Below are 26,215 nucleotides of genomic sequence, written 5' to 3'. Positions count from 1 at the left end.
GTTCATCCAGCTCTACACCTTGTTATCTCAGATTCTCCAGGATCTGCAGTTCCTACTATCTCTGAAACAATTTTAACCCCACTGTGAAGCCTCTTCTAAGGATGCCTACCCTGAAGAAGTTACCCTCCTCCCTCTGGAACAACCTCAGTGGATTTCCCTCCCACTGCAACTCTCTCGTAATCTCTTCGGCCCATTTCTGAAGAAGGGTCTAGGCCCGAAACGTCAGCCTTCCTGCTCCTCTGATGCTGCTTGGCCTGCTGTGTTCATCCAGCTCTACACCTTGTTATCTCAGATTCTCCATTACTGAGACTAGGTTTAATTTCAGATTTATTAATTGAATTCAAATTCTGCTTGCTTTCATTATGAATCCACGTGTGCTCTCAGTACATGAATCCACATGCTGAAAGCATGATGCTGGGCCTCTGGGATATTAGGCCATCACCTATCCCCTTAAACTTAACATTTTAAAGTGTCTTGACAGGATAAATGCTAAGAAAATGCTTCCCTGGCAACAGAGCATAGAAAAATGGGATTCTTATAAAAGTTTACTCACAGGATGAGGGCGTCGCTAGCATTTATTGCCCATCCCAGAGAGCAGTTAAGAGTCAACCACATTGCTGTGGGTCTGGAGTAAATATGTAGGCCAGACCAGGTAAGGATGGCAGTTTCCTTCTCTAAAGGACATTAGTGAACCAGATGGTGTTTTCCGGTCAGCATTGGTGTTATGGTTATCACTAGACCCTTCATTCCAGATTCTTTATTGAATTCACATTCCACCATCTGCCATAAGAGATTTGAACCCAGGTCCTCAGAATATTAACTGAGTTTCTGGATTAATAGTCTAGCGATCATACCACTAGGCCATTACCTCCCCTATAGGGCTGACAGTCTCAGAATAAGGTGTGGACAATGGAGAATGGAGATGAGCAAATATTTCCTGAAATACGGTTGTGACCTCCCAGGAATTATCTACCCTAGAGAGCTATGGTGGTTCAATCAATGAATATTTTCAAGGCAAAATTGATATATTTTTGAGTATTACTCTGGAATAGTGCAGGAAGGTGGAGTTAAGATACAAGGTCAACCATGATCCCATTTGATGGTGTAATTGGCTCAAATAGCCCCCTGCACTGCAATTATTTATATTCCTATAACTGAATAAATGATTGGCCTTGTTATGTCAAAGAAGGAAACTGAAGTAATTCTATTCATGGAATTAAAGGAACTTTTCAGGAAATGTGCACCTGTTTTCTGTTCCACATAGTTTGTCTCCCCAACACATCCAAACAACTACACAGCAATCTCTCTAGGTATTTTTATTGGAAAAATCAGAAAATTCAGGTAAGAAAGTGAAAAATGTGTGTGAATATCATTGTTTGGTCATTGTTCCTTTTCTCTTCCAGGATCTCTTGCCTCTGCAGCAAGGATTTTGGGATACAGAGAACTGCTGCCCTCTCCTGGCAACAGCTATACTGGGAACTGTGCTGACAGGCTCTGGAGTAAGTTCAACAGTCCTTAAAAAACTGTTTGAATCTATGGTGCTCCTAAATTTGATGTTTATTCGAGTTACAGTAATTACAACAGACTTCAGCGCCTGCAAAAAAATAAGCATTTCAGTTGCAACTTTCAAAGAAGAACCATAATAAATTTTGAAAGAGAAAATCACAAGGATGTGAAACTAAGTGACTTCATCCCAAGACCAGCCCATCTCGTCCCCGCCTCCTTGACCTGTCCGTCTTTTCTCCCACCTATCCGCTCCTCTCACCTCACTGACCAACCCCCACCACCACTTCCTACCTACTAGCTTCATCCCTGCCTCCTTGACCTGTCTGATTGCCTCCCACCTACCCACCCCTCCCTCCCCACTGACCAACCCCCATCCCAACTTCCTCCCTACACTCACCTTTACTGGTTTCATCCCTGCCTCCTTGACCTGTCCGTCTTCTCTCCAACCTATCTGTTCCTTTATTCACCTTCTATCATCGCCTCCCCTTCTCTGTATTTATTTCAGAACCCCTTTCCCTCCCCCATTTCTGATGAAGGGTCCAGACCCGAAACATCAGCTTTCCTGCTCCTCTGATGCTGCCTGGCCTGCTGTGTTCATCCAGCTCTATACCTTGTTATCTGAAACTAATGGATAGTTCTTTTAGAGATGGTGTAGGTATAATGCATTGAGTGGCTTCCTACTATGTTCTACAGAATGAAGGAATCTATTTGGTCCCTCATGTCAGTGTTGCTCATAAAAGGATTGTCCTGACTATTCCTAATTTCCAGTTCTTGATCTGTGGCCCTGCAAATTACACAACTTCAGATATATGGCATGCCCAAGTGTTTTCTGAATGTAATGACAGTTTCTGTCTCTACCACCCTTTATGAAAGAGTGCTAAGAATTGTGCCAATTTAAGATTATGAGATTTAAGATATATGACACATTGCCTTTTTTGACCAAACTTGGCACACGTTCAGGGCAGGTAGGACTTGAAACTGTATCTCTGGACCAGGGATAGAGACACTACCACAAGAGCCCCCGAATTCATTTTCTTGTGGTTTAGATGAATCCCACTTGATTCACACCACATAAGATTAAAGACAATTAATTAGGAGAATGCCTCTGAAATTGCAGTAGCACGCCATAAGGCAATCATGAGAAACTTTATTTGCCATATTGATTGGACAAACCAAATTTGCAGTAATAACTGGGAGGATGAGTTCATTGAAGATGTGAAGATCGTATCTAGATCATCATATTGAGGAACCGATTCAATCTTGGAGGAAAATGTGCATTGAGACAAGAGTGGCCTTAATACGATATATTTTTTCATGAAATTGTCAGCACTTTGGTTAAGTCCAAAACGAGGGTGTTAAATTTAAATTCTGCAACAGCAGAATTGTACTCCAACACAATCTGTAATCTCATGGCCCAGCAGATCCCTCACTCTACCATTACTGTTAAGCCTGGCAGTCAACCCTGGTTCAATGGAGAGTGCAAGAATTCATGCCAGAAGCAGTACCAGGTACACATAAAAATGAGGCGTCAACCTGGTGAAGCTGTAAAAGAAAAGGACTACTCAAGAATGATAGTGGACAATTAAACAACAGGAGGTTCCACAAATACCCTCATCCTTAATAATGGAAGAACTGAGCACACCAATGCAACAGATAAGGCTGAAGCATTTGTAACAATCTACAGCCAGAAGTGCCCAGTGCATGATCAATCTCTGCCTCCCTCAAAGGGCTCCAGCATCACAGATGCCAGTCTTTAACCAATGCAGTTCACTTTACTCCAAGTGATATCAAGAAAATGGCCGGAGTCACTGGATAAACGGTACTGACCTGACAATATTCCAGGACTGAAGACTTGTGTTCCAGAATTTGCCACTAATCAGGCCAGGCTCTTCCAGTCAGTTACAACACTGGTGTGTGGAAAGTTGCCCAGGTACGTCCTGAACATAAAAGCAGGACCAATCTAACTCGGCCAATTACTGAATTACTGAACATCAGTCTACTCTCGATCATCAGCAAAGTGATAGTAAGTGTCACCAACAGTGCTATCAATCAGCGATTGCTTAGCAATAACCTGTTCAAAGATGCCTGCCAGGGCCACTCAGCTCCTGATCACCATTATATCCTTCATTCAAACATGGACAAAGAGAGGAATTCAAGAGGTAAGGTGAGAGTGACTGTTTTAAACAATACCTTCCAAACCCATGATCAGCACCATCTAGGAGGTCAAGGGCAGTACATACATGGAACACCACCATGTTCAAAGTCCCCTTCAAGCCACTCACCACCCCGACTTGAAAATGTATCACGACTGGCTTCAATGCCTTATACTCACACAAAATTACCCCAGAATTCTCTGGGTATCAGTCAAAGGCACAGGACCTGAACTGACAATGATTAACAGTGGTACTGCATCAGGAAGGCCCAAAAAAACTCTCCATCTCCTACAATGCTTACGTGAGCTACAACCCAGCACAACTCTCAGCTTCCTCTAGATTGTTCACTGCTGCACCTGAGCATACCCCACCACGTTGCTTACCCCCACTACTCCCTGAACATTGCTCAGCATCCACCTCAAAGTGCTTACCACGCTGACATTACACGTTCTCCTCCACCCTTGACACTTGTCAATCTCTCATTCTCTGTCCTGAAAACTCCCTGTACTCTCATGAATGCTTACTTTCCCATAGTCTTCAACATTGCTCCCCGTACACAAACTTCCTGACAATAATCAGGAACTGGGGATGCGGAGGGAGGTCGAATGAAAATGAGGAATGTAAAACAGTTATTTTAAACCTAGTTTAATGAGAAATTAATGGGACTAAATGGCAACAAAATCTACTGGACCTGACAATCTGCATCTGAGTGTTTTCAAAGAAATGGTTACAGAAATAATGGATACATTGATTTTGATTTTCTGAAGTTTCTTAGACACTTGAAAAATTCCATAAGATTGGCAGTGTGTGTACATACCCCTGCTTTTAAGAGAGGGGGCAAGACAGAAAATAGGAAATCAGGGGTCAGTTAATCTAACAGCAGCCATGGGTAAAAATACTAGAACTTATTATTAGGACTTGGTAAAAAAAACTTAAAAAACATTAATATGATTAACAGAGTCAACATGGGTTAATGAAAGGATAACTGTGTTTGACAAATGTTTTGTTTGAGGATGTATCTAGTTAGCTGGCTAAGAGAGCCACCAGTGGCTGTAGTGTATTTGGATCATCAAAATACATTCTTTGAGGTGCTGCATTAGAGGCTATCACATAAAATTAGGACTCATGGAATAGGTTGGGGTGCAGCAGTGCTATCTTAGCGTGGATTAAGGATTGGTTCATGGATAGAGAGCAAGAATAAAGAGGATATTTTTGGGATGACAGTCTAGAATTAGTAGAGTTCTGAGGAATGGTCACTGGACCCGAAATGTTAACTCTGATTTTTTTCTTCACAGATGCTGCCAGACCTGCTGAGCTTTTCCAGCAACTTCAGTTTTTGTTCCTGATTTACAGCATCCTGCAGTTCTTTCGGTTTTTGTCTAGAATTGTTAGGGTTCTGCAAGCATCAGATCTTGGACCATAGCTATTTACAACTTACATCAATGATTTAACTTGGAGGACTAAGTAATGCATCCAGGTTTGCTGCTGATACAAAGTTTGCAAGGTAAGTAGTGAGGAGGATGCAAGAAGCTGTGAAGGAAACCTGAGTACTGTTGGACATGTATCAGAGCAAGTTAACATGCAGGTAACACTATTAATGGGAAAGAAGGTGGTTTGTTAGTTTTTGTTACAAGGACATTGAAGTACAAGAGTAAAGAGGTCTTATTACAATTATAGAAGGCATTGGTGAATACTGTTTTGACTTCCTTGCCTAAGAAAGGACATACTTGACCTAGAATGAATACAATGGAAGTTTATCAGACCGGTTCCTTAGTGGAAGAATTTGTCCTATTAGGAGACATTGGGCAGACAAGGTCTGTATTCTTTGGAGTTTAGAAGAATGCGAGGCGGTTTAATTGAAACGTAAAGTTCTTAAGGAATTTCACAGGCTAAAGAAAACGTTTTCCCTGGATGAGAAATCTAGAGCATGAGTTCAGAAGAAGAGAAGTCATCCTGGCGGAATTACAATTTTAACAGAATTTATAAAAGTCTCCAGAGGGCAAGAATTTGTAGGAATCTCTGGGCTGTCAGAATTGAAAATGAATGTTCAGGCCATCAGGGATGGAAAGAAGTGTTAAATTGCTTCAGCAGTTCAAAGACAAGGGCTAGAATGAATAATTTGAATAATAATTTAAAGAGTTAAGGTACTTTCCTGGGATTAAGTGACTAAAGGATAATTCTGGAAAAAAGGTTGAATCTTTCCTTTTGTTGGTTATGTTAAGGTATTCTTAAATTTTCACAAATATATATGTGGCTTTGATTTATTTTTTCTGTATAATACACTCGCATTCTTTTATGAAAAGATTCTTGACAGCCTTGTGTGAACATGTTCAGTGACTGATCACCATGGTAACCAAACTGCAAAAAATAAAACTTACAATTGATCAAGCCAGGTTTCACTTTAAGATGTAACTTGTCCGATATTCCAATCAGCTGGGGCCATCAAAAAATGTGCATCAAAAAAATAAAGGCAATAAAGTTTAGATGATGCTGTTGTTTTTAAAGCGGAACGATTTGTTTAAAAATAAACTGTTCTTCGTTCTCAGATCCTCTATTGTCTGAAAACAGTCATTCGCCAATTCCCACCAGAGGCGAGGCGTCAGTCAATGAGTCGACAGCCCTCCTTTACCTATTCAGAGTGGCCTGAAGAAAAGCTTGATGAAATCATTGACACAGTACCTCAAGATCATGAGCAGGACGATATAGAGGGTCAAGTCTTTTTACAGTCCGAGAGTCAGGAACAGGTGGAAAACCTGATTCAGGGCCTTGAAAGCTCCACAGATTCAACATCAGAGTCAGTGGATCAGTCAACACTTGCAGTTAAACCAGTTGGACTTCAGGAGAGGTAAGATTTCAATGGTTCTGTCTATAAAAGGGTACTAAATACCTGGCATAGTAAAGGCTGAGCCTTTGTTCGACAAACATATCAATAAAATGAAGTCTCAGTCCACACAGCCTGCTGGGAGCAGATAGCAAGAACTGCAGATGCTGGAGTAGATGCTACTCCAGATATTTTGAATTCCACAACAAAAGAAGACCTCCGCCCCACCCCATGTCCTCCATCACAACCTCAATCACTTTCCTGACGCTTGTGCCCAGACTGGGCATAAAAGTTGTCAAGTCAACAAAGAATGCCCCCCACTTTGGAGTATAAACTGGAAAATGGAAATTGGATACTCTTATATTGCTAAAAGTACCAGAAAGATCAAGTAGGATTGTATCCTTTAGCTGCAAAAGGTTATGTTACTTTTGGGGCAGTGAGCTGGATATTTTACGAGATAGAGTGGCACTGTGTGTATTTAAGCCACGGAAGAACTGCCTACTGAAATCCAGTAAATTGGCCTAACTGTAATTTATTACAAACCTGTAAGACAGGGCAGCCAGAGACATCCAGAAGCCTGCAAACAAGAAATATCACACTCTGTCTGTCTGTCTGTCTCTCTCTCTCTCTGAGTGAAAACAAAAAAAACACACAGACTGTGAAAGAAAGAATTCTCATATAAGAAAAACCTTGGGTCTGTGCAATCTGCTACTGAATACTCTGCAGTGTAAAGTCAAAACTGTGAGAAATGATTCCCATGCTTGTGGACTGGACTGTTGAATTGCAGAATTTGTTTCCCCCTGCTATATTTTTACACCCATATTATTTACATCTAACTATCTGTTTTTATCTGTCTTATGATATGTGTACGTTTGGGGTTGTAAAGGCTTAAGTCGTAATTGGTAATCATTTTTTTACTTTCCATTTGTCAAAGAATAAGTTTGTTTGCAATAAATTATTATTTTCGTGCTCAAGATGAAACTTGATATGAATTACTTTTGTCCTACATAGCAATCAATCAGGAAACTTAATCATCTTCATGGCTTAGTGAAGTAGTTACATGTTTGTGATGCTTTATAGAAATAGCAGGGCTCAATTATTGGTTGGTACATTCATCCCAATTCTTCCCAATCTGGACAGAGGTTCAAGTCTAACAGTGACTAGGATGTGGTGGAGTAAGAACACAGGAGCAAATATAGGCTATTCAGCTGCTCAACCTTGCTCTGTCACCCATAACTCTTTATCAACCTCAATGCCATATTACCGTGCTAACACAAAATCCCTTGATATAATGAGTAACTCTAAATTGACCACTGCCTGTAAGGATGGTGAGGCAGAGACTTTCATAACATTTAAGAAGTGTTCAGTTATATACTTGCAATGCCAAGGCATACAAGGCTATGGACATGTACTGGAAAATGGGATTAGAATATTTAGGTGCATGTTTTTTTACTGGCGTAGTGTCAAGGGGAAAAGGGCATTTCTCTGTGCTGTAGATCCCTATGACTCTAAAGCTATTCATTTCTGTCTTGAACTTGCTTATTGACTTAGATTCCCATTGTCTGGGATTGAGGGATCCAAAAAATTCACCACCCTCTGATGTTGTAAATGGCATGCCTTACATTCTGAGATTGTGTGCCTTGGTTCTTGACACTAAAGCCAGGGGAAAAGTCTTTTCTGCATCCAAACTATCTAGCTCTTTAGCCTCTGAGATTGTCTTTCATTCTTCTAAATTCCAGAAAATATCAACGCAACCTCCTCAATCTCTGCTGATAGAACAGTCCTACTCTCTTAGGAATCAGTCTGTTGAATCACTGCTGCACTTCCTCCTTAAGAAAGATGACCAGAACTGCACACAATATCCCAGGTGCAGTCTCATCAGTGCCCTATACAAATAAAGTCAGATTTCTTTGCTCCTATACTCAATTTTTTTTTGCAATAATTGAGATGAAGGTGAAGTGGTACTGCAGCTGGACTGGTAATCCAGATTCCTGGGTAATGCACCAGGGACCCAGATTTGAACGCCACCATGGCAGAGGGTAGCATTTGAATTCAATAAAAATTTTGTGAGGAAAAAGTCAAATGAGAATGATGAAACTATTATTGAATGGTATACAGTCTGAAAGGAGGATCCCATTAAGTTTCATGACATCAGGTCTATCATGGGCAAAAAGACATCTTGTTAATTACTATGTACTGCTCCACCATCATCTGGTGAATCAGTGCTCCTCCATGTTAAACATCACTTGGAGGAAACACTGAGAGTGACAAGGGAGTAGAATGTACTTTGGTGGGGGCCTCCAACGTCCATCAACGAGTGGCTTGGCAGCATCACTACTGTCTGAGTTGGTTGAGTCCTAAAGGACATAGCTGTTAGACCAGGTCTGTGGCAGAGAACCAATGAGAGGGAAAACATACTTGACCCTATCTTCATCAATCAAGCTTTCACTAATGTATCTGTCCATGACAGTATTGGTGAGAGTGACCTCCGCCCAGTGCAGACTAAGTCCTGTCTTCACATTGAGGTTGCACTCCATTGCATTTTGTGACACAACCACTGTGCTAAATTGGATAGACTTAAAACAGGTCTAGCATTTCAATACTGGGCATCCATGAGATGCTGTGGGCCATTGCATCAGCAGAATTGCACTCTAACACAATCTGCAATCTAATGCCTATCCCCCACTCAACCCTTAACATCAAGCCAGGGATCCACCTCTGGTTCAATGGCGAGTTCAGGAGGACATGCCAGGAGCAGCACCAGGCATACCTATCATTGATGTGTTAACCTGGTGAAGCTACCAAACAGGACTATTTGCATGCCAAACAACAGTAAGCAAGTGATGGACAGAGCTAAGTGATTCTGAAATCAACGGATCAGATCTAAGTTTTGGAGTCTTGTCATGTCCAGTCATGAATGGTGGTGAACAATTAAACAACGCACTGAAAGAGGAAGCTCCAGAAATGTCGTCAATCACAGTGATAGGGGAGTTCGGCACATCAGTGTAAAAGAAAAGACTGAAGCATTTCGCAACAATTTCCAACCAGAGGAGCCAAGAGCATCCATCCCGGCATCCTCCAAGGGTTCCCAAACACTTTGGATGCTTCAGACAATTTAATTCACTGTGATATCAAGAAATGGCTAATAAGCACTAGATACTGAAAAGCCGTTGGGTCCTGGCCACATTCTGGAAATTGTACTGAAGACTTGTGCTCTAGAATGTGCCCCCATGTCAGACTTCAACACTAGCATCTAGCTGACTATGTCAAACATTGCCCAGGTATGTCCTGTACTGGAGGAAAATGCAGGAAAAAGACCAACATGGCTAATTACCACCCTATTAGTTAGCTGTCAGTCATCAGTAAAGTGATGGATGATGTTTTCAACAATGCTATCAAGCAGCACATGTTTCATAATAATCTGCTCACTGACTGACTGACGCCCAGTTTAAGTTCCACCAGGGACACTCAGCTCTTGACCTCAATATAGCCTTGATTCAAACAAAGTCAAAAGATTTGAATCCAGAGGTGAGGTGAGATTGACATCCTTTGGTGTCAAGGCTGCATTTGACCAAGTGTGGCATCAAAGGCTCCTACCAAAACTTGTGTTATTGGTAATTAGAGGTAAAAGTTGGAATCATACCTGGCATAAAGGAAGATGATTATGGTTGTTGAAGGTCAGGCATCTCAGCTCCAGAACATAAATGCAGGAGTTCCTCAGAGGACTGTTCTTGGCCCAACCATCTTCAGCTACTTTGTCAATGACCTTCCCTCTATCATAAGGTCAAAAGTGGGCATATTTACTAATGATTGCACAATGTTCAACACCATTTGTGATTCCGCCGATCCTGTCCATGTCCAAATGCAGCAGAACATGGACAATGTCCAGTTTTGGGCTGAAAAGGGGCAAGTAGCATTTTCACCACACAATTCCAGACAGTGTCCATCTCCAACATGAGAGATTCTAACACTCTAGCTTTGATATTCATTATGAACATCCTGTGGGTTACCATTCATCAGAAACTGCACCAGACTAGCCGTATAAATATAAAATCAAAAATAGAAATTGCCGGACAAACTCAGCAGGTCTGGCAGCATCTGTAGAAGGATAGCAGAGTTAATGTTACTCGTCTTCAGGACAGATGCTAACTTGGAAAAAGTTGGTATTTATGCAGAAGATAGAGGGAGGAGGAGTAAACGGTAGGTGGTGATAGAGCCCAAACAGAGACAGAAACAGTTGCATAGACAATGGAATGCATACAGGTCGGTCTGGGGGAACGAGTAGCTGCTAATGGGGACTATTAGAAGCTGACAATGAGTTGTGTGTGGTAGCAGCCCATATGATGACAAGGCCACATGTGTCAGGGCTGAGGTAAGGATATGGGAAAGGTGCCTCAAGCCCTAAAATTGTTGAACTCGATATTAAGTCCAGAAGGCTGCAGAGTTCCCAAGCGGAAAAGAAGGTGCTGTATAAATACTATGGCTACAAGAGCAAGTCAGAGGCTGGGAATCCTGCAGCGTGCAGCTCATATCCTGACTCCCCAAAGCCTGCCTGCCTGCCATCTACAAGACCCAAGTTAGGAGTGTGATGGAATACTCCCCATTTGCCTGGATGGGTGCAGCTCCAACAACACTGATGAAACGTGACACTCTCCAGGACAGAGCAACTCATTTGAATGGCACCACATTCACAAACATCTACTCCCTCCACAGGGACAGCAGTGTGATCCATCTACAAGATGCACTGCAGATTGTCACCAAAGTTCCTTAGACAGCACCTTCCAAACCCATGAGCACTGCCATTCAGAAGGGCAAGGACAGCAGATACATGGGAACACAAGTTGCAACTTCCCTCCAAGTTACTCCCCATCCTGATTTGGAAATATGTTGCTGTTCCTTCAGTGTTACTGAGTTCTAATCCTCAGACTCCTTCCCTAATGGCATCATGTCTACCTACACCAAATGGATTGCAGCAATTTAAGAAGGCAGCTTACTACCGCTTTCTTAAGGGCAACTCAAAACGGGTGATAAATGCTGGCCCAGCTGCCAATGGCCACTTCCCATGAATTAATTTTTATACAATACCATTTGCCTTCCAAATTGCTTGCCGTACTTTGTGCATTGTGGCTTGTGTTCACAGTTAGCTGCATTCAAGTAAATGCACCAAAATGTACCAGAGAACAGGAAACATACATCTAGGGGGTCTCTACCAATTATTTCATGGTAAAGTATTCAATGCTTCTGTAAATAAGTGACAGCTGTCAAATAGCTTTTGTGAAATTTTATCTTGTTCTTTACACTTAAAGGAGAGGCTCCAATGTATCCCTTACTCTGGACATGTGTACACCAGGAAGTGAAGAAGCTGATGGGCAGGTGCTGTCACCCAGGGAGCAATCTGCATGGGAATACTTGCAAACAGCGTCAAATCTACTCACTTCAGAGATACTGCATGAACGGGCCATGGACTCTTTCTCACTCCAGAGAGAGTTCCTTGTAAGTAACATCAGGAAATGTGGGATCCAGAATGTAATGCAAAGGAACCTTCACTGCATGTAGCCAGTCTGACTGGGAGTAAATTCATTCAACTGTATACCTGTCTGATGGCCAGGTTTCTTAGCATCCAACCTGCACTTAGCGCCTGGCTTATGATCAGTACCCAGTCTCCACTCAAAAACTAAGCTTTGACCAGCACAGTATTTTCCCACTGTTATATATTTTTAATTGCTACCCAGTGTAGAAAACTAGCTCAATTTAAGTTGTTAAAGGAAATTTAATCTCGATGTTAAAAGTCATGAAGAGTTTTTGACAAATAAAGATGAGCCATTTCTCATGGTGAAGGATCAAGTACCCAAAGGACACAGAGATTAAAGTAATTGGCAAAAGAATGAGAACCAGAGTGGAATTTTTCCTCTCTAAAATGACTTGCTGTGATCTTTAGTGCACTGTCTGCAAGTGTAGTAGCTACAGCAATCTTTTAAAATGGTTTTAAATGAATAATTTAAGGGAAACAACTTGCCAGGCTTTGGAAAAATGGGGAGGTAATGGAACTGAATGGATTCCATGTTTCAAAGACCTGGTACCGCATAAGGGACCAAATGGCTTCTACCTGTGTTATTTAATTTTGAGGCATATCAAAAGCTTGGCAGTCAACTGTTCCCTGGTGCATTCTCAATGGCTTTACCTTTCTCAATCAGAGTGTCAATCTGTCAACTCCCTCTTCTCATGGAGTATAAATTATTGTTCCCTTTGAGATTTGGTATTCTTGTGACTGTGTTCTGGAGTAATGAAAAGCTTCAAATGAATGTCCTCTTCGGCAATACTCAAGTTCTGAACTATCAAATGACTATTTATGATATCATGCTTCAGCAGAAAAGATTTAAAAGCTGTGTACATGTTTTTGATTCACAATCTATTTCTTGTTCTTCTCACTTTAAACCTTTCCCATATGGTTTTCATTTGCTGCAAAACTAAACCAAGCAGAGAGCCACTTAATTCATCTTTGTTAAATGTATGGAACATCTGGCATCTCGGAGTATAACAGTCCTCTTTAGTTTTTGTTCTTCCTCTCTAGCCCATGGTAAAGCGACTTGTCTCCACACTCTTGCTTCCCTGTGCCATCACTTTCTTAGGAATTCTGGCACCCTAAAAATGGAATTCTTAACTCTGGGTTAAGGTGACATTGTAACTCAGTCAACAAACACTGTATATGGGACTGAGAAATGTTTCCGTTTGGGTATCCAAGCAGATTATTCTTTTAATCCATGGTTTCCTTAGTTGCCTTATCTTACCAAACTTGGATCAGATTTCAGATTATCAGATTTGGAAAAAAAAACACATTAAAGTCAACAAACATATGAACTGTGCCGTTTTTTTTAGAAGATTTAAAATGTAATATTTAGACACTATTCATATAAGCTTGGCCTTCATGCTTTAATTCTCTCTACTATAGGAAATACCGATGAATTTTGTTGATCCAAAGGAATTTGATATTCCAGGTTTCGGGCTGAAGAATCGCTATAAGACAATTCTCCCAAGTAAGTCAGTTGCAAAATTGCCAGCACTAAATACATTGCCAAGTCAGAACACGATCCATTTATTTCTTTGCTTTCTGCCAAAAGAGCCCCAATCCCAGAACAATAACTGTAACATCAATTTGTATCTCTGTGTAGTGCTTTTAATACCTCAAGATACGCAGGGTTGGGAGGTGGGAGGCAGCGTTACGACACTAAACCGCATATGGAGACACTATGGCAGATAGCCAAAAGCTTGTCAAAGAAGTAGGTTTTAAGGAATTTCTTCAAGGAGGGAAACAAGTCAGAGCAGCAGAGAGAAATAGGGATGGAATTCTGAAACTTTGAGCCAAGGTCACTGAAGGCAAATCTGGTGAAGCAACTAAAATTGGAGGTGCTCAAGAGCCCTGAATTAGAGCAACGCAGGTATCTTGGAGGGTAACAGAGCCAAAGATTAGAGAGGGGTAAGGGTGGATCCATGGAAGGATTTGAAAATGAGAATAAGGATTTTCAAATTGAGGTATCACTTAACTAGGAGGCAAAGTAGGTCAGCAAAATTTGGGGTGATGGGTGAACTGCATTCGGTGCTGGCTGGAACATAGGAAACAGAAGTTTGCATGAGTTTCTAGTTACCCTGGTTATTAACTAGTAAAATACTAGACAGTGGGCTATAGGAAAAGCAAATAGTAGCCTCAATACTGTGCATCTTAATTCCTCAATATTATCCGTGCTCCAATGTGTTAACAACTTACATCAGTTTCAAAATTGATCACTAAGCTCTTCTAGGGGAAACTTGCATAAGCACCATAATGTCCCATCCGATCCTGCTTATTGAGTCTATCTAGCTAAGTTATTTTCCAATAAGGCTGTGCAGGAATGGTGGAGTAGGCACTGTCCACGTTAGGATATGTTAGGAAATGAAATAAGCAGGAATTGTTCATTAAAACATCTCTTGATTAAGGTGTAGCCCAAAGGGTTATGCTACTGAGTAAGTCACTTGTTTGTAAATTTGAGTGATCAACTTCAGTTAATGCAAAGATTTTTTGTTCTTTTTTATTTTGCCATTTCATTTTCAGATCCTCATAGCAGAGTGTGCCTTACCATTAACAAAACAGAGGATCCACTTAGTTCATACATTAATGCTAACTACATTAGGGTAAGTGCAATATTTAGAGGCATAGCTTCAAGGAGCTAGCTAGGCCAATCTTAAAAATAAACATAACAATTAAAATATATCTGTAACAATTACTGTGTTGCTATCTGGAATTCCATTTATTCAGCAGACCATGGCTTACTTTCTGTATAAGTTATGGTGTTATTTTCTATAAAGTAGGATAAGGTAATTTGCTGTGTAATTTATGATTGATGGACAGAAAAAGTATTTGTTCCTCTGTGTGATTTTCAGAGTTGCAATTTATACAGCAGAATGTTACATACTGTCTGGTTTATAGATATGATTATGGTGATGGCAGGTGCTCTATATTGTGCCTCAATGACTGGGAGTTGTGTGCAAGGTACATTGAACCCTTAAAAGGTATCAAAACAAGGGACTGCATCTGAGCTCAGGAAGAATAAGTGCTGAAGGGGGACCCCATTATTCAAAAGAATTTAGCCTTTGAACCAGATGGCACCTCCCAAACCTGCTACCATTCCAGCCTAGGCAACCCTGCTGCAATAGCCAGAAAATTGCTTTATGCAGTGGGCACCAATCAGTTCTTCACTGGCTGTTGGTGTCGAAAATCTAGCACTGACATTCCTTGTGCATTGTAAATGATGGCGCAAGAATTTTGTGTAAATAAGCGTTTTGCACATCTCACATGCACACTGCCTAAGTCAGCAGCTCTGTGTAGGAGCCGTGTTGTCAGCCTTACAGAATTGTGGCTTTCTCAGCAGTATAGCCGTGCAAGAGCTGACAATGAAACAAAAGCAAGCCACCAGAACAAATTGTTTTCTTTGATTTGATATGTAAAGTATCTACATAAGCACTGGACTCTATTTATTTGTACAACTGATAACATGCTTGAGTTTCAGCTTCCTTCAAATCGAAGTGCAGCTCAAACAGCTATGTTTTCTTCCACCACTCCTTTTGACAGTAAGATTATCAGCTATTCTCCATTCTATATCACTACAGGAGCATAGTACAACTAATGCTGTAGTGTTTCTGCTCCTCTTGATCTGGTATTGAGTTGTTAACTTTGGTGTGTTGCAGGGCTATGGAGGGGAGGAAAAAGTATACATTGCTACTCAGGGACCAACTGTGAACACAGTTTCGGATTTTTGGACAATGATTTGGCAGGAGCGGTCAACTATTGTCGTCATGATCACAAATCTAGAGGAGAAGAATGAGGTACTGCTACACCTGGACTTGTTGGGCATTTATTATTAAAAGAGGAATGTGATTGTTTGATGAAAAAGCATTAATTTGCACATATTTTTGTCCAAATTCGTGTTTACTTTCTACTCACGATCATCTTATTTTGAAGTTGCTCTTGCTGTATTATCATTATACAAGCCCTGGTTGCCTTTCAGTCTCACCAACGTGTTTAAGCATTATTTCCAGAGCAAAATTCAATCAGTGTTCCAATGTGAGGATCATGCAACTTGTACCCAATGGATCCATAGATGCATAATTTCAGTACTGCCCACGATTACTAATTTCAAATGAACTGGGGCTTGCTCCTTTCTAATTGTTATGTCACCATGTATTTAGCATCCAAACCACAACTATAATTTGTGACGAGAGTTATGTTTGAGATGGTTTGCTGGTGGCAGGGGCTGAAATACTTGACAATAGTCCCAGCCTTTAAACAACATGACACCCAAAAGCCTTAACATGTGGGACTTAGCTGCATGCCCTTAGTCAATCAACCACCAAAGCTGAAGGGAAGAAGCAGTTGGAGGGAAATGGGAACGGCATGTTGTACAGCAAGGACCATAGGAAATGTCTCTGGCAATCAGGGGAGTTTTACAGGGAGCAAGTGCAATGCCTGGCTCCACAATGGAAGTCAATAAATGTAAAATAATTTTCCTATCAACCCTTCTCTGATCCTGAGTTTTCTTTTCATAATCCTGGCAGGAAAGCCCCAAAAGGTGAATGACCATGCACCCAATTTGCATGTCCTTTCCTCTCATTTCAGCGGAGCAGGTTAAAATTAGGATTCTTGATTAAGTTCCATGGATGGTTATATTGGCCTGCAATAACAAAATTTCCACTAGATGTGTGGGTTTAACTTCTCCCTCCCCACCCAAGTGCAGGAATACCTTACAAATCGTCTGCCATATTTTTAATTCATGGTACAAACATTCCTAGGAGGGAATACAGTCAATTTCTTTTTCTCTTCATTTTGTTATTGGTTTCCTTTTTCCTGTCCTAATGTATACAGTCCTAAAGTGTATAGGTAGAGTGCTGGTTGCAAGCCTTTGCCAACAATACTCTTTGCAATGCTATTGACATAGGATGGTGACAGAGGGAACAAGCCTGAATTGTGCAACAATAGCTAAAAACCTGTATGCTTGTTAGTTGTTGTAAGTGGAATAAGTGACATGTAACCCAGGATCTCTACAAAAAAGGGCTTTTTCAGCGAATGAAAAATCTCACAAAAGCTTACTTTTTGAAGGAAGATTGAGTGATGAAGCAGCATTTTATTAAAATTTTAAAAATAAGGGAGAGAAAGTGTGAAGTTTTAAATGACCTGAAATCCGCTTGGAATGAGTGAAGGAGATTGTTAAGAGGATGTGAAAGATTGTCTGAGAAGGTAAGCAACAATGAAATGGAAGTTGTAAATAGCTAAGATATTGAAAAATAATCTAACATTTTTTTTTCAATTTCTATCAGTGGAAACCTGAGTGCAGACTTTTCAAGATCTGCTGTTTTAACTCCACAAAATGCAATCTTTCGATGAGGGGGCTCCAATTAGTGTAACCAAAATAGAGGGGGAGTCTGGATCCTAGTATGCCACTTACATGAGATCTTCTACTAGATGCATGGCCAGTCTTTGAGTTCAGGTGGAGGTTTGGAAGCTCTGGGCTGGAGGTGGATGTGCTGTGAGGGAGCTAAGTTGGGAAAGAAGATCTCAGTGGGAGGAGGTGTGGGGTACTGGAGGCCTTGCTGGGGAAGTCATAAGACTTGGGATGGGAAATTGGAGCATTGGAGGCTTGGGATTACAAGGTCAAAATCTTGGGAGAGAGCAGATGGTTGGAGGCCCCAGGGGAGATTGGTGATCTTAGATGGAAATCAGAGGCCTTGTGGGGAAATTGGAGGAGTTGGTGTCCTTTTAAGTGCAGGGACAGCTAGGTGTGCATACAGAACCAAGCAGCTAAGTGCAAAGGCATTTACCTCCTTAGCCAACAGTATATTGCCTCAATTTAGCTGACAGAATTCCAGAAGCATTTGAAATCTTGCTGGTCAGAGTTAAATCTTAAATTGGACATACAAACGATACTCACTTCCTAGTAATAATATTTAAAGTGCTCACCCACCTTCCCTGCACTCTACTCCATTCTTCCACTCATTAAAATTGGAAGTGGGTAGATTCAAGGTAAGTCGGGGTCGGAATTCAGATTTCTAATGTATTAACTGCCTCCTCAACCCCACTCTATTTTTAGCGTTAAAATCTCTCATCCCAATCTATCTTTCTCCTGGGCGCTCTGCAGAATTCTGGTCGCAAAACTTATTAACTTCAGACTTAGCTACGTTCTTCATTTTCCCACATTATAGGTTTAATTACAGATTTGAACATTATCCAGTGTATGCATGTGGATATCAAATGAGGTGCATATAAGCATATCAGCGGTACTTCTGTGATGATTCAATAGTCTGCCATCACTACCTGTTCAAGCTCTGATCTAATGCTAACCATCTGGTTTATTTACCAATTTTCCTCTCTCCCTCTGAAAGCTGTAACTACTGCACAGATTGTACCATATTTGCGACCGTCTCCCTGTACAACACTCATTGGGCATTCTTGAAGAGTTGAGTTGAAACAATGAGTGTTGCTGCCATACTCCGCTGAGGCAGTATTATACCTGTGTTCAACCTATACCTACCTAAACAAATGCAACTCCCAGCAAGAGCCGCCAGTTAACAAGTAACAGGAATGGAAAGCCGGAAAGCTGATGTTTTGGGTTGGGACCCTTCTTCAGATGCTGCCTGGCCTGCTGTGTTCCTCCAGCTCCACACTGTGTTATGTCTGACTCCAGCATCAGCAGTTCTTACTATCTCTCAGGAATGGAAAGCCTGCTTTTTTTCTTTATTATCACACTAACCAATGGTACCAAGTTTTACTCCCTCACTCTCTTCTTGAGAATTGCTGACTTAGCACAGACCAGCAATTTAACCCGGGTCAATGAGCAGAAACAGCTTCACATCAAATGATCTTATTGGTAACCCAAACAAGCCCATTTTTTTGTCTGTACTATGATCCTTAGGTCTCCCTTACCTCAAATTAATACTCAATACATTGAGGTGATGAGTAGATCCCCCTGATCACTTAACATGGATGAGAAACCCATCGTTCAGTGGAAAACCATATATATTTGAAAAGATTTTAGATTTCAAATCTGAGTTCTTAAGTCTTCACAGCCTTCTGACACAACTAATATTTTTAAAATTTATTCCCTGTTTCAGAAATGTACAGTGTACTGGCCTGAGGATAAAGCCAATTACCAAGGAATCGAAGTGATTGTAAACAGTGTGCAACATGCAGATGACTACAGTTTGAGAAACATTACCCTAAAGGTGAAAGAATGTTCATTTCTGACTTCATTATTGGATCAACAGTATTATGAAAAAATTCTTCATTGTTTATACCAGTAATATTATCTTCTGTCTCCCTAAAAAATATTATTTGTCATCATTTCATACTGGAAATTATTTGTCTCTGCCTTCACATTCTGACAATTGTGGATATTAGGATTTAAGAGTAATGAAGAAAGACTAAAGGGATTGGTGCGCATAGAATTTCAAAAGCAATTTGATAAGATTCCGTATAGCAGGCTTGTAGTAAGGATAAAGATCACAGAATAAAAGCAACCATAGCAACATGAATACAGAAGTGGATGAGTGACAGAAAATGCAACATTGCAATGGATGGCCTCAGGTCAGAGGTTTCAGTTTTACAACGCAACTGCATGTGGAATCTGGCTGGGGAGGTGAACCTGCTTCACAGAAATGGCAGGCAGATATTTAAAGCATGCAATTAACTGCAATTTTACAGGGGTTTTCAGATTATGCAAAGCTTACATGGAAACCACAAACTTTAGAGCCTTTTCAGGAATGATGATGTGGTGAATTACTGAAAGGTCAGTGTTGATTCTAAGCAGCAGCCATTGGCAGGGAGGGGAGAACAGCATGGGCATTAGCAGAGGCCGCTGGAAGCAGGGAAAATGTTGTCAGCAGCATACGGAGACACACTGCTGGATCACCTCAAACCACCAGGAACTGAGGGCGTGTGAATAAAATGAGAGGGGAGATGAGGGCCTGGAAATGGAGTGCAGCTAAGTTCTATGGGCCCCACTCTCTCGGGTGTTAAGCTCTGATGAGGATCAAAGAGGGAGAAAGCTGGAGCTACACACAGCATCCAGCTGTAACCTGAGAGTTAACAATAGCATCAGCTCAGGTAGGGATTCATGAAGACAACAATCACATGTAAGGTCTGTAGGTTTAACTCACCAAACGCTAATCTTCGTTCCACACATTGCCACTTTCAGGATGGTTTGGAGGAAAGACATCTAAAGCACTACTGGTACACATCATGGCCTGATCAGAAGACACCAGATAATGCTCGTCCACTTTTACAGCTGGTTCAGGAGGTGGAAGAGGCCAGACAGCAAGCTAAGAAGGACAATAGTGGACCAGTGATAGTCCACTGCAGGTAAAAAGATAATTTTATGCATTAATTTCAGGTTTAAAATTCATTGCACCATTCACAACTCTAAATCATTCTGTCTTCTGGTCTTAAAACTATGGACCTTCTCGCCTGCAGTGCACAGTATTTAATAATCAATAAGGTGAGTGAGTCACATTTTTCTTATTTGTGCCATCTTCTGTATTCTTTTTGTGGTGTTGTTCTGTGCTTTGACCTTCGTCTGGTTTTCTCAAAGTCAGAAAAGATCTGTAGCAATGTTTACTCAGTTGGATACTCAGAGAAGAAAAGATTCTCATCTAGATTCTTGCTTTTTATTTCATCCATTTGTTCTTTTCATAGTGTAAATTAAATTTAATGTGAACACAACTGTTTACATCATTTTCTTGCTGTTTTATTGCAGTGCTGGCATTGGAAGGACAGGCTGTTTCATTGCCACCAGCATCTGTTACAGAGAGCTGAAGTATGCTGGTGTAGTTGATATACTGAGGACAACCTGTCAGCTAAGGATAGACAGGTCAGTGTAATAATCCAGTCAGCATTGCAGCTTTCAGTAAAAATGGAGTGGAATTAATAAGTCCATTGCAGTGAAAAACATGGCATTTGAACTCAATTAATTCTAGGAGAGGCCCCACCTCTCTCTCTCTCTCTGTCTCTCTCTCAGTGGCCACAAAATCTTCCCTGTCCCTGATGAAGTGGGAGCTAGGAAGAGCCTGATGTGGGATTCTGGCCATGGGACGTGGAAGCCAGTGGTGATTATTAATGAGCTAATTGACATCCATTATCCTTGAGCCCACTGCAATTTGGTGATGACTTGGGGATTAAATTGGAGCTGTCTCTCTGGATGCCACCTAGCAAACCTTGTCCGATGTGCTAACGCCTCTTGGGTCCCTTGTTATCAGGCACCCTGTACACCATGGCATTGGGAAGTGGGGGCTGGGGGCATTGAAATATATCCCCTGACCTTGTCTGACTTGCCCACCTGTGACCTTCAAGCATCATTGTCTTTGGATGGCACCATGATTCCATGCCTCTGATGGATATAGTGCCACCAAGAGTGACCAATGTCAATGATACTGGTGGCCCCTCATTGGCCAGTATCTTTTGAAGGGCTGGACTTCTGTTGGGAATTCAATCATGGGTAAGGACCTGCTGGTGGACACATCCATTGGGCTTCACCCACAGAACTAACACCGGGGACCCCTAGTTATCTAGTCATTTGTATCTTAATGAAAGCTGTAAAAACATTGACATTCTGGAAAAGGCCTATAGGAATTAAGTAGCAGTAGTTAAACAAACATCTTCAACAAGTACTTATGTTCATAATAACGGTCTAATACCCTGTGGGTTAGTTCATTTAAAACAGTAAAACACATTCCAAGTTATGAAGCAGACTTTCAACAAACCGACTGATTTGTGTGTACATGTTGCAGACACATAGCAGACCAACAGTCGCAACATTATATATACATTAAATATGGAATCCTTTACAGGAGAATGCTGTTAGAGACAAGATACAAAACAACACCCCCTCAAGTTCTAGATGAAAGTTTAACTTTTTACAACAACTAATGAGCCTATGAGTCTCTATAACAAGGTACATAATACAAGAATATTAAATCTGCACTGTACAGTAAATCTAATGGAAACACTTAGTATTTAAATATGCACTTTGAGAACCTATTCCACATTTGCTGAGACTGCAATTTGCCATGAATGTCAGACACTGCATAACTGATAGTGTGCACAAATTCCCTCCATCCATCTGTACTGTTCTGTCTTAGAGGACTAATGCCTTTCCTCATGAGGTGACAGAATGTCTCATTACTTTGTTTCTGCAAGTGATTTAAAAGTCATGAATAAATACATTTCTAAGGTTTCTTTCCATTAACAAGTACTTACGTTGTAAGAGTCCTGTATAGAGACATCCATAGTTGTCAACAAGACAGAGCTGAGCAATTAGAATAACAGCAACATTTGTTCATGTAAAAATGTACAGCAATTATGGTTTGTAGGTGGTTCATTTTTCTCAGTAGAAGGTATGTGTTTTGTGTAACCTGAGCAGAGTATTTCACTTTTTGAAACGAGCTGGAAGATAAATATAAAGAACTTATATTGGGCGAAAGTTCCACAGGATAGCTGTTATCAGTTTTTATATTTTAGTTTAAAGAGACTTTATCTCAGAATCGGATAAAGAGTCAGAAACAACTTATTGGATTCTGAGTTCACCCTTGATACTAGGATTTTCAAGATTTATAAACAGTAATTGTTTATATACAGATTTATCACATACAGTGGATAAGAGAAAAACAAATTATTTAATTAGTTTCATAAAGTAATATGAAACATTAGCTTGGAAATTGGATGATGCTGTGCCCAGTTTGCAAGTGTAAAATAAACACAAGAATATCCAACATTTTGGTGGTATACTTGCACACAATGAGCCAGAAATGCACTATTTGCCTTAGGCACCAAATGGTATGCAAGCCAAGCCTGACAGCAGTGTAATATCCCTATAATACAAATAGGCTGTTTGAAACTCCTTATGTTAGATTTAGCTGGCCTGAACACAGACAGCCAGAAAACTAGGTGTATGTACTACCTATCCATGGCGTCTTTATCATGCAGGGTGCCATTAAAGACAAATTTTGCTACTGTCAGCCAGCAATTACTACCCTCTCAATTAACTCCCCACCTCTCTCCTGATTGCTAAACCATGCTTTTCCCGGTCATACCCTCCTTCCTGATTACTTACTCTCTCCTGGCCCACTACACTTATAATTGCTGCCCTGCTCTTTTGGGCCTTACTGAAGTAAGTCAATACCACTTTTGTTGGACCACTCTAGTTCTTGTATATACACCGTCCAGTTCCAAATTTAAAATGCAATCAAGGTCTCGTTAATGTCATGGGGCCCCAATTTTCCCATTTGTTTTAACCTGAAACCAGCACCTACTTTGAGTCCCCTTTCAAAATGTATTTATCTACATTGGCAGTAATGCCAGGTAATAATGCTATTAACACCAGACAGAAGCAGATACAATTGATCCCTTAAGCATTGATGTACTTTTGTACATTTTGTTGCGCTGAAAATGAGTAAAGGACAAGGAGGTCAAAGGTGGAGATCAGGATGTGATTTTAAAAAAATCCTGGGACTTGGGCATCCGTGTCAAGGCCAAAATTTTGTTACCTTTGAAACTGAGTAGCTCACTACAACCACATTGTTGGAGTCACATATGTAAGCTACATAAGGATGGAAGTTTTCCTTCCCTAAAGGATGTTATTGTAACTTTCAATGACAGTCTCATGGCCATGAGATTAACTTTATATTCCAAATGTATTTATTGATATGTTAATGTTAATGTTGATCTTGCTTCACGCACCTCCTGTGCAGTGTAACCTGTATGCCTCACTCTGTCCATACACCCTATGATCTGTATGTCCTTGCTTACTATGATCTGCCTGTAATGCTCACAAACAAAGGTTTTTGCTGTACTTAGGTACACATGGCAATAAATCAAATCAAATCACATAAATCCCACCAGCTGCCATCGTGTGATCTGAATTAATGTCTCCACAACGTCAGCCTGAGTGAGTCTGGATTGTTAGTTCAATGACATTCCCACAATGTTACCAGCTCCTTCACAGCCAAACCAGCTGCAGAAGGCTCGTGGTGAACAGAAGGCCAAGTACTAGACAGGTGTGAGTTTGAATATGCCTTTGTAAGTTCCCAAAGGACCATTCTGTCAGCTAAAATGAGTTATTTTCAAAATGCTATATTCAGAGTGTGCAGCCTACACAATTTTCTAGAACCTATTATGACCTTGAGTGTTTTCTCACATTGTAATAGGTCCACAATATTCTGATCTATTGGGAGTGGGTTAACACGCTGAGGGTAGGGCATAAAATCAGATGTCATAGCAGGAGGCATCACTTGGGATTGCCATCACTGTCTCCACTCCTGACTTAGTGATCACGGACACCCCATTCCAGTTGCCAGGGCTTGCTTAACTGACCCTCACCAGAACCGTGCCAAATCACCTTGTGAATCCAGCCTCCATGCTGCTTCTTATGATAACATGTTGCAGTCCCATAGTGGCCCCCACTCTCAGTAGCACTGTGGAGAGTGGATGGCTACTGCCTATCTGAATGACTGGCTGGAGGCAGGGCAGCTTCACAAGGTCAAGGGAAACTGTGAACCTAGTTGCTTGGCCACAATGTCAGGTCGTGGCCTTCTAGCCCTATTGAGGCAGGCCCACCCTCCACTCCACTGCTCCTGCCTTAGAGATGGGGTCATTAAAAAAAGTTCAGCGAGGGTTTCTGAGGTTATTTTTTCAAATAAATTGGATGGATTGTGCAAACTGACAAGAGTCTGACATGATGTGAATGTTGTGTTGTTTCTCAGGGGAGGTATGATCCAGACATGTGAGCAGTACCAATTTGTACACCATGCCCTGAGTCTGTGTGAGAGACAGCTATCCCAACAAGCAGAAGAATGAGTGACAGCCTGCCAACCAAGCAGCCATGGACCAAAGTGGCACAAAAATCTCTCTACCAATATGATTTTATGTCATTTGTCAAACTAGCTGATGCTAAATGTGTGGGTATGTGGTTTACAAACGGAATGGTTCATTGTCACTGAAGTGGACTTCATGAATGTAAGTGTCTGAGCCATTTCATTTTTAAAGAACAACTTTTCAATTCATGCAATTGTGGAGAAGTTAAACTATCATAAGCGTGTAAACCTGTGTTTCATGTCTGAATAGATAGATACTTGTCACTCTCTCAGGAGCTGCAAGTAATTCACTTCAGTTTCTAAAGCAACAGATCACTGCGGTTCTCCTTCCATTGGATCGCATATATCAGTTTACATACGATATACAGCACAGAAACAGGCCATTTAGCCCAAGCTGTCTATGTGGGGATCATGCTTCATGCAGTGTTGAGATATTCAGTTGGATGTTGAATTCCCAATACACTGTCTGAAGATCAGGGAGTTCTTCCATCCAAGGCTCCTTCCGCAAACTCCACCAAAAACAAGGCAGACAAACAGGAGGCTGCAAGAACACAGCAGGCCAGGCAGCATCTGGAGGAAAGGAGCAGTCAACGTAACACCCGAAACATTGACCACACCTCTCCTCCAGATGCTGCCTGGCCTGCTGTGTTCTTCCAGCCTCCTGTTTGTCTACCTTGGTTTCCAGCATCTGCAGTTTTTTTTTGTCTCCACCAAAAACAAACTGCATTTTTCAACTCATTGTGCTTTGTGGGAAATTACTGAGCACATTTGGATCATTTCTGAGAATTAGGATGAGGTGTTATGTAAGTTTAAATTCTTTTCATTCAGCTCTACTTACTTTGGTAAAACAGATTTTGAAATCTCTAATAAGAGGAAATAATGTTTACTTTTGAGAGTATAATTATTAAAATGATTTTAATTCAATCTATTTTATTACATATTGTGTGCCAGAAAATTGATTGAATGGCATGTTATATGCGTTGAAGTTCTAAATATTTGTATGTTTTGTTGTGAGGGTAATTGTTTTTCTCCTTGAGTAAAACACCACCTTTGGCTAAGAGAACAGTTGAGTAAAACATATCAGAGTCTTATTATTTATTATTTCATCCAAATTATTATAGAATCCACATGTAATTTTTGAACTGACTGTCTGGTGTTCAATGACTTTCCTGTCATTTTACTAAGTTGAAACATGTGGAAGTTTGTAGAAAGTAAAATAAATATCTTCTATAGGCACCTGTATTATGATTTTAGTCCAAACCGATATCGCATTAAAAATTGTCACAGTGTGATGTGCTTTGAACTATAGCTTTGACCCCCATCCCCAACCCCAGATGTATACATGAGG

General features: G+C 40.9%; 1 protein-coding gene across 1 annotated transcript in view; it reads left to right on the top strand.

Annotated features, from left to right (window-relative positions):
- ptpn5 (protein tyrosine phosphatase non-receptor type 5) overlaps positions 1 to 24,850 on the top strand; it is an 85,504-nt gene extending 60,654 nt beyond the window's left edge. The window contains exons 4-13 of the mRNA XM_020529841.2: positions 1,404 to 1,499; positions 6,206 to 6,504; positions 11,787 to 11,973; positions 13,430 to 13,514; positions 14,567 to 14,646; positions 15,700 to 15,837; positions 19,117 to 19,227; positions 20,199 to 20,362; positions 20,757 to 20,870; positions 24,757 to 24,850. Coding sequence (XP_020385430.1) covers positions 1,404 to 1,499; positions 6,206 to 6,504; positions 11,787 to 11,973; positions 13,430 to 13,514; positions 14,567 to 14,646; positions 15,700 to 15,837; positions 19,117 to 19,227; positions 20,199 to 20,362; positions 20,757 to 20,870; positions 24,757 to 24,850 — 1,368 coding nt within the window. The remainder of the gene's footprint in view (positions 1 to 1,403; positions 1,500 to 6,205; positions 6,505 to 11,786; positions 11,974 to 13,429; positions 13,515 to 14,566; positions 14,647 to 15,699; positions 15,838 to 19,116; positions 19,228 to 20,198; positions 20,363 to 20,756; positions 20,871 to 24,756) is intronic.
- Positions 24,851 to 26,215: the final 1,365 nt, after the last annotated feature.

The sequence above is a fragment of the Rhincodon typus genome, chromosome 17, assembly GCF_021869965.1.
Source record: "Rhincodon typus isolate 14 chromosome 17, sRhiTyp1.1, whole genome shotgun sequence".
Taxonomy (NCBI): Eukaryota; Metazoa; Chordata; class Chondrichthyes; order Orectolobiformes; family Rhincodontidae; genus Rhincodon; species Rhincodon typus.
This window is presented reverse-complemented; position numbering and strand designations above follow the sequence as displayed.